The 8,396-nt window shown below is 32.6% G+C and overlaps 2 protein-coding genes and 1 non-coding gene across 4 annotated transcripts; 1 reads left to right on the top strand and 2 right to left on the bottom strand.

Moving 5' to 3' along the window:
- The first annotated feature begins 334 nt into the window (after positions 1 to 334).
- On the top strand, positions 335 to 1,445 carry LOC112771415 (protein FAR1-RELATED SEQUENCE 3). 2 transcript variants are annotated; one of them, XM_025816159.3, is made up of 2 exons: positions 335 to 913; positions 1,044 to 1,445. In XM_025816159.3, the coding sequence occupies exons 1-2, from the start codon at positions 368 to 370 to the stop codon at positions 1,251 to 1,253; spliced, it is 756 nt and encodes a 251-aa protein (XP_025671944.1). In that variant the 5' UTR covers positions 335 to 367; the 3' UTR covers positions 1,254 to 1,445. The 2 variants fall into 2 exon arrangements, with proteins under 2 accessions (XP_025671944.1, XP_025671943.1); XM_025816158.3 differs by having other exon boundaries at positions 335 to 922.
- Positions 1,446 to 1,926: 481 nt separating this feature from the next.
- On the bottom strand, positions 1,927 to 3,312 carry LOC112771817 (calmodulin-like protein 3). The gene has a single exon (XM_025816634.3). The coding sequence runs from the start codon at positions 3,064 to 3,066 to the stop codon at positions 2,419 to 2,421; it is 648 nt and encodes a 215-aa protein (XP_025672419.1). The 5' UTR covers positions 3,067 to 3,312; the 3' UTR covers positions 1,927 to 2,418.
- Positions 3,313 to 5,959: 2,647 nt separating this feature from the next.
- On the bottom strand, positions 5,960 to 6,041 carry TRNAS-GCU (transfer RNA serine (anticodon GCU)). Its single transcript has one exon. It is a non-coding gene; the product is annotated as a tRNA-Ser (tRNA).
- Between the last annotated feature and the right edge of the window lie 2,355 nt (positions 6,042 to 8,396).

The following is an 8,396-nucleotide window of genomic DNA, read 5'->3' as shown; positions in this document are numbered from 1 at the left end:
AATATTACTTGTTCAGCATATTTGATCTTAGTTGGTACTACAATGATACTTTATCTCATTTTTATGCATTGTTTCCTTTTCAGCCATATGTTGGACTCTATGATGGTTGATATCCCTGTCAGCCTATGTATTACTCACTGAAATGAAGAATTATTTTACTTTTTTTTGTTGGATGAACTTTAGTTATCAATACTTGTTGTATTGTTCAAACAAGAAGAACAAGAATATAAAATAATGAAGAGAAGAATGAGAAAATTTATTGCCACATGTTTGAGTTGTTATAATTACTGCTTTTATCAATGTATCAGATTTTCCTCATGTGTTCTGACTGTGAAGGATAACTCATCATTTCTACCACTGGAGGGTGATGGATCACCAATCTGGCCAGGGATTTGATTCAGATGATAGTGACCTTGATATACAAGTAGAAATTAGCAGAAGACTTGGTAAAGTGGAAGATGGATTTCCAAAAGACATGGAACTTTGTGCAGGTGAAGAGGAGAAGTTTATTGAACAATCTGTAGCAGATATTTCAGCAGATGGAGAAGCTTTAGAACCATTCATAGGCATGGAGTTCAATTCAAGAGAAGAGGCCAGAGAACTATACATTGCCTACGGTAGGCGGATAGGATTTACAGTACGAATACACCATAACCGTCGTTCACGAGTAAATAACCAGGTTATTGGTCAAGATTTTGTCTGCTCAAAAGAAGGCTTTCGTGCAAAAAAGTATGTGCACAGAAAAGACAGAGTGCTTCCTCCTCCACCAGCCACCCGAGAAGGCTGTCAGGCCATGATAAGGTTGGCTTTGCGGGATGGAGGGAAGTGGGTTGTCACAAAATTTGTTAAGGAGCATACTCATAAGCTAATGAGTCCTAGTAAAGTTCCATGGCGAGGATCTGGGAAGCACTTGGTGAGTGAGGTATGCATGTCTCTCGGTAGATATCTGTGTTCCTGCCTTGTAGGAAACAAGTCACAGTCTCATGCCTGCTTTGTTTTACTACCTCAAACTTTTATTGATGGATTCAATGTATCTGTCACAGGATGAGAAAGATAAGAGGATCCGTGAACTATCGCTTGAGTTGTACAACGAAAGGCAAAAATACAAACGACGTTGCGCTGCATATGAAGAACAGTTAAATAATATCCTGAACTATTTGGAAAAGCACACAGAACACATGTCTGAAAAAGTTGCAGATATAGTCCGAAGTATAAGAGAGATTGAGGAGGAAAAAGCAGATTCAGATATCTGATAATTTGTGTCATTTATAGCATGTTCGACAATACTCATACACGCAGGTTGAGCTTGTAAGCCTATTTGCCATTTGAAGGTTTCTAACATAATGCTGTTAACATTTAGATTCTAGACAGTATTTAGCTTGGGGTTGTGTAACATTCAATTTGAACTTCAAGCAGCATATTAGAACAGTAGCCACTTGTTTCAATTATCTTGTTATTTTTATTCTTCCGTTTTTTTTTTTCTTTTCTGTTTTTACTGTATTCTCCAACCTAACAAGTCTGCCGTAGATCTGAACTCTATTGAAAGGTTGGTCACTGGCCAATAGGTTGCTGCATTCATATGGCAGGATTCGAAAACTAAGACAATAACAAGTAAGCTAACTACTCGACTATGGTTTAATTATCTTGTTATTATTCATGCTGAAAAGCTTTAGAACTGAGAACAGTAGCCCATAAAACTCAGAACAGTCACATGGGACTCTAGTCTCTGGCAGACCCAGGAATTTCAATATTCATAACAAAACATGGTCCACATTTCAAATTGTTGCTAATATTCCATTGTTATTTTGGTTGTTGAATTAGGTAATGTAACCAATTAACCCGCATCAATCTCTTTTTCTTTCACATATGCGGGGCACTTATATAAATAATTAAGAAAAGCAAAAAATAAATGGAACAGGGTAGGAATATGAGCAAATTCAACTGAAATCACCAAACAAGAGTATTACAAGTTAAAACAGAATCAGGCCTTCTGCCCCTAAAAATGAAAGAAAGAAAACACACTGTCACAATAGCAGTAGCCCACCGTTCCCTTTCCCTCCTTAGAAAAAAAGAAAGTAAGAAATCATTAGTATGTCCATCAATGTGGCCATGTCAAGTTCTAAGTGCTAACCACCCAACATTCTGGGATTGGCAAAAAAAGAACAAAAAAGAAGAAGCACCAACAACAACAACAACATAACAACAACAACAAGAAGCTTCAACAAGTTCATGTTGGTGGTGGTGGTGATGATCTGCATCCTCCTATGATAATCCACGAACACTTAACTTATTTACAACGTGGGAATCATAGCATACATTAACCTTAAACCGATCAAAAACCGCCACCCCTTTTTTGTTTCTTCCTTTTTTATGACTCTCACATATCTGTATACGTGCAATAATGTTGATGAAAGATGATTAACTGAGAGCACTGAATCCACCACCCTTCATCATTTGCTTGAATTCTCCATAGTTAACCATGCCATCACCATCAGCGTCCACCTTCATTATCATCTTCTTGCAATCTTCATCGGTTCTACCTTGCTTGAGCCCCAAGGAAGACAAGACCGCCCTCAACTCCTCCACGCTGATGAACCCATCTCCATTCTGGTCAAACACGTTGAAAGCTTCCTTCATGTCTTCCTCCTCATCACCACGTTCCACCATTATAGACTCGTACAGCTCCCCAAACTCTTCAACATCCACAAATCCATCCCCATTGGCATCAATCTTGTCGATCATCTGAGCTAGTTCCTTGTCCGGAATGAAGATCCCGAGATTCTCCAGGGAGACTGTCAACTCGCTCCTGGAGATTCTCCCGTCTCCATTCCGGTCGAACATCTGGAAGACTCGCCTGAGCTCATTTGGGTCCATTATTCTTGTCTTGGTGATGATAATGGCCCTGCTGGCCCTTCTTGGTGATGAAGAGGAGGAAGAAGAAGAAGAAGAAGTGTTGTTTGTTTGGTGGGGGAACCAAGAGAAGGGAAAGAAGGGTCTTAGCTTCTTTGGAATGAGAGAAATAAGGAATGAATTTAGAATGTTGTATAGAAGCAAAATAGCTGGCATTATATATCTCTGGTTCTTATTGCTTTGTTTTTCGTTCTGTTTTGCTATGCTGTGAAGGAAACTAAATAAGGAAAAAAAGTTTGAAAGGTTAAGAAAAAGGTTTCAAGTCAAGTAATAAGTAGCTAGATACTCTCTTGTATGGTTTTTACTATGTTTTCTTTTTCTTTTTGTTGGTTTGGTTTGGTTTCATTGCAGTGCGGTTGGTGAAGCTTTTAAGCTGTGTGAGTTTGAACTTTGAAGGCATCGTACTGCTTTAACTTTAAACGCGTATTTGGATGGTTAATTATTAATTAATAATCAATTATCATTATTATTGCTATATATATGTTAGGACTTGGTTGTTCAAAGACGCGTTCATGTTAAATAATTGATTGATCTATCTTGCGTTATGCTTTTAATTAACATTTTCGTCTCAATTGGACCAATCCTTATCCTTATTATATATATTGTTTAACTAACCAATGATCTAATCCAACACTCGAATAATAATGTAATATGGTTATGGTAGACACTATTAGTTTATACAATTAATTAAGTCCATAGTGTCTGGCGTAGTGTGGTTGATTTTAGTTTCACGAAGGGTTTACTTATATATTTCTTATGATTAATTATTAATATCATTTTTTATATATTTCTTATAAAATTTATATCATTTTTTATAAAGACTTTTTTAATTAATAACTTTATTATGTGCTTTAAAAGCACATGTTAAATAAGATAAAAATTTAGATGTAATTAATTTTATATAAAATTGATAACTAAAAATTAATAACAATTTAATTAAATCTATTAATTTATTTAATATTTTTTATCTATTAATTTTACCTAAAATTAACTGCAACTGAATTTTCACGGTAAATTAAACACATTAAATAAAAGAAAGGGAGTGAGGGCGTTGATGACGGATCTGAAATAAGAGAGAGACGTTGGAGAATGGAGCCCGCCAAAAAGTAAAAGCCGGCAACGACATTATAGTATAGATTAATAATGTTTTAATTGTTTGATGTGTTCATGCTACTCACTCTTCCTTTCACTGTCATTCTGATAAACGGTTGGATTTCATCAACGGCCGTTTTCTTAATTGCTTTGCTTGCCTTCTTCCACGTGGCATCACTCTTATGTTGTTTGTCTCTTCAATCACAATAACTTCTTCCCACTCTTATATATGTTGTCTCTTCTAATATCTCATCGGAAAAACTTTGTTAACTATTATTAATTGATTTAGTGTAACATTTTTTTAAATATATTTAGATATAATGTGTTAAATTTAGGCTTATACAATATAAATAACAAAAATATTATATACACACTAAAAATCAATTATCAAATTAGTTACTTCTATACATATTATTAAAAAGAAGATATGATAATAAACTTGTGTATGTATAAGAAAAAAAAAAAAGACATTAGCCTAAAGTATCCTTAGGAACTTATTAAAAATACTATAGCACTTTCAGCTGGTGTAAGTTGAAATTATATTAAAAAATGAATAGGAGAGAGTATATATGATTCGTGAACATCATAATCTAGCTAATTTCCAATAACTGAGTCAAGTTTAAGGAGTCAAATTTCACTATGAAAAAACTTCCATACGTCATCTACTTTTATTTCTTTGTTCATTGACATTTTTTCGGTCCAATTATTACAATAAGTTAGTAAGTTACCACGAGTTCTTTGAACTGGTATTTTCTTTTAAACATTCAACTTAAGAAATTGTCTTTAGTTCACTGAATGTTTGAAGCCTTCTCGATTAACTATAAATATATACTTAATTAAAAATTGTCATTTTGTCTCATTCAAAAAAGAACATTGCATAGACTATATTGCAGAGTAATTATTAATTAAGGAGTTGTTGGTAGAGGTAAATTATTCATGATATTAATTTGACAAGAGAATGGTTGTTTTAGATGTAAAGGTACGATTGTTTATAAGTATGAAACGGCACAGATATAGATACAAAATTATATTTGATAAATAAGATATAAATAGAGATATTGTGTCAAGAGATGTTGAATTAGTATATTTTGTATTTATTCTGACAAGAAATATATAGAGAGTCGAAAATATTAACAAGAGACACAACTTATTTTTTATTTTTTCTTTTATTATTTTTGTAATTTTTTATAATTATATTTTTTTATTATTATATTTTTCTTTTTAATAAGAATAAAATAGACTTTTATAATTTGTTCTAGCTAATCACTAAATAAAATACAAAAATATTAATTTTTATGTCTTATCTTATTCTGTTTTCAGAATTAAACGCAGCCTAAAAAACAATAATAAACATTTAATTGTAAATTGTAATAAGGTAATTAAATTATCAAAAATATATAATAACAAAAAAAAACTTAAATTTATCTTATTTAATATTTATTATTTAATAAATATTAAATAAAATAAATTAAATTTTTTTTTTGTCTTTCTGTAAATTACAATAAGAGACGCGTCTAGGGAACATAACATTATATTTATGTCATAGTGAGTTGCCAGTTCTGTATGTGTAACTGTATATGTGTATCCCATGATGGTTAATAGTTAATACTTAATACACGTGCATGCAGAATCTTTTAGTGTGTTTAACAGAATTATTATCATTATCAGTGTATATAGAAAGACATTATTATAAAGAAAATGCATAATGTATTTTAGTTGCATGCATAATGAAATTGAAAATATATGTATAATGTACCAACTATCAAATTTATAAGTATATAACTATGAAAAGTGATCATTTGTTAAGAGTTATTGTGGCAGCTTTGAGTTACAGTGAAAATGAAAAAGTGGGACAAAGTCACATGCATGCTCCGTTGTTTATGATTGTTGACTTTTCTATCTGAAGAAGTCTTTGGTCCTTGTAATAATTTTATCTTGAAAAAGACAAAGAAATAATCGTCGCCTGAGAGATTCGAACTCTCGCGGGGAAACCCCATGTACTTAGCAGGCACACGCCTTAACCACTCGGCCAAAGCGACAATTTGGTAGTCTGTGCTTCGTTTTTTAATTACAATCTAATTGATAAATAAATTCAAAAATAAAATAAAGAAAAGTTGGGCTCACAAGGTCCAAAGATTGTTTATGGATTTTTCCTTAAGGCCCACACGCTTTGAAACAAAATGCTTTATTCTATCTTTTGGGTTTTGACATAATTCTGTTGTATTGAAATGGAAGGCACATGGAAATGTAGAAACTAGAAAGTGTTTGGCAGATTGAAAGAACTTCAATTTCCGTGATTGGAATATGTCATGCATAAACATTATTGATTACCTTGTATATTTGCCTTCATTTTTCTTTGTTGTTTTATTTTTCTTAGAATGTCATGAAGCAATTTAGGAGTAGATGTATGCACATATTAATTGACTGGGATAATATGGACAGTAAATTGCTTACCTTCCACTTACATTACCTCTGCTACCAAACATTTATGCACACCAGGTTGATGACAAATGGTTTGGACACTAAATATTCCATCATTGGTTGATGTTTTCATTTTTAATTTGTTAGTGCTGTTGCAAGAAGCAATGCTGAAATTTCCCTTACCAATGCAAATACATTTTGGACTTGCTTAAAGAATTTGGTCTCGTTGATTCCAAACTGTCTTCTACTCCAATTGACTATTTCAGGAACTTCCTTAAGTGATCTCACACCATATCGAAGACTAATATGTCATTTAATTTATCTCACCAATACCAGATCCGATATTTGCTTTGCAATAAGCAAACTTAGCCAATATCTTGATTGCGCCACTGATTCTCACTTTTAAGCTGGTCTTATGCGATAAATTCTATTATAATATCATATAGATTTAATTAGATGATAAATCATTTAAGTTAAAATGTTTATAGAAGATAATCTTGTTTTGAGAGAGTGTTCTTTTTTATTTTTTGGTATAGTTTGAGAGAGTGTTTTACACAAGAAACAAATGCCTTTTTATAGAATCCAAGTTCTGGACTAATTGATTATCATAATGGACTGGCCAAATCTTCTTTAAAGTTGAAGTTTACAGTCCTTTGATATGTGATTCATCAACTCTATGCAGCATCTATAATTCAGATGCAATTGATACTCCATTTATCAAGTCACTATGTTGTTTTATTGGCAGCTCAACATCAGCTAAGTCTTCTTGCTGTATTGGTTCAATGAAGCTGCAAATTTCAGAAGTTGCAAGTTGTTATAATAGATTGCATCACTTTCATGGATTCCTTGATACAACTATGCTTCTTTTAGATGCTTCCAATTGGATGAACCACTTAAGAAGTCAAAATCATTTTGTTTATTGAATTTCATTGCAGCATTCAGTGTATCAATGATATAAAGAGATTAATTAATGAGAAGTGGAAGAATAAGATTTTCTAGCTTCTAGGTGACTGGGTACATATGAACCATAATTACACCTACATCTGATCATATAAATTCAGTCTATTTAGAAGTGATATAATTTGAAGTAAGATTTAAGACATTTTCTATGATGATTTGATTATTTATCATTGAATTTATGTTAACTCTTGTGGCAACACCTATCCTAGCTTTGCTTTCATTTGGATTTTGTTTGGCTGATAAAGTAACTTATGTTGGTTCAATTTAATTCTTTCTCTTGCATTAACATTTTACATAAAAATTCACATAAATGATTACATTGATCATGAAACTTTCTATCCTTATACATTTAGAAGTTGATCATTCTTCTTTAACAAGCTAGAGTTATCAATCATCATATTTGTGTGTGCCTGTGCCTCTGTGGCATCATAATCAATTATTCAAGTTGCATTGTTCTTGACCTTGAAAGTAATAGGTTTGTGGGCTCTAGGCAGAAAGGGTAGGGTATAGGGGGGACTATTTTAATTCATGCTTATAGAGGCCCAAAACAATTAGTCATATAATGATATTTGTTACTTTCTTTGTGGTTATAATTAATAAGTGACAAAGGTGCACGTGATATTGGGGATTAGCACGTGAAAGTCACAAGGTTTAAGTACCATATCTCACTACTCACCAGTCACTAGGGACTAGGCTTAGGACTGAGCATTGACCATTGAAGAGAAGAACCTAGAAGCCACTTTTCTATTTCCTATAATCCTAGTAGTAAGTTATTAACCAACCCTCAACACATTCCTAATTTGTTTATTTATTTATTGACTGCATTGTATTTATATAGAAAGTTTGTGTTGAAAAACAGTTACTAATAGAGTAGCATGTTCTCTTCATACTAATGGTGCATGTTGTTACTGCATTACAAATCTTAGTTGACTACACTGTACACACCAACCCAGGTGCAAATACAAACAAATCAATTGGATGAGGACTTTGCATTTGATGCTCTTTAACTATAT

Source organism: Arachis hypogaea, chromosome 18, assembly GCF_003086295.3.
Source record: "Arachis hypogaea cultivar Tifrunner chromosome 18, arahy.Tifrunner.gnm2.J5K5, whole genome shotgun sequence".
Taxonomy (NCBI): Eukaryota; Viridiplantae; Streptophyta; class Magnoliopsida; order Fabales; family Fabaceae; genus Arachis; species Arachis hypogaea.
Note: the sequence above shows the minus strand (reverse complement) of the source record. Positions and strands in the feature narration are given on the sequence as shown.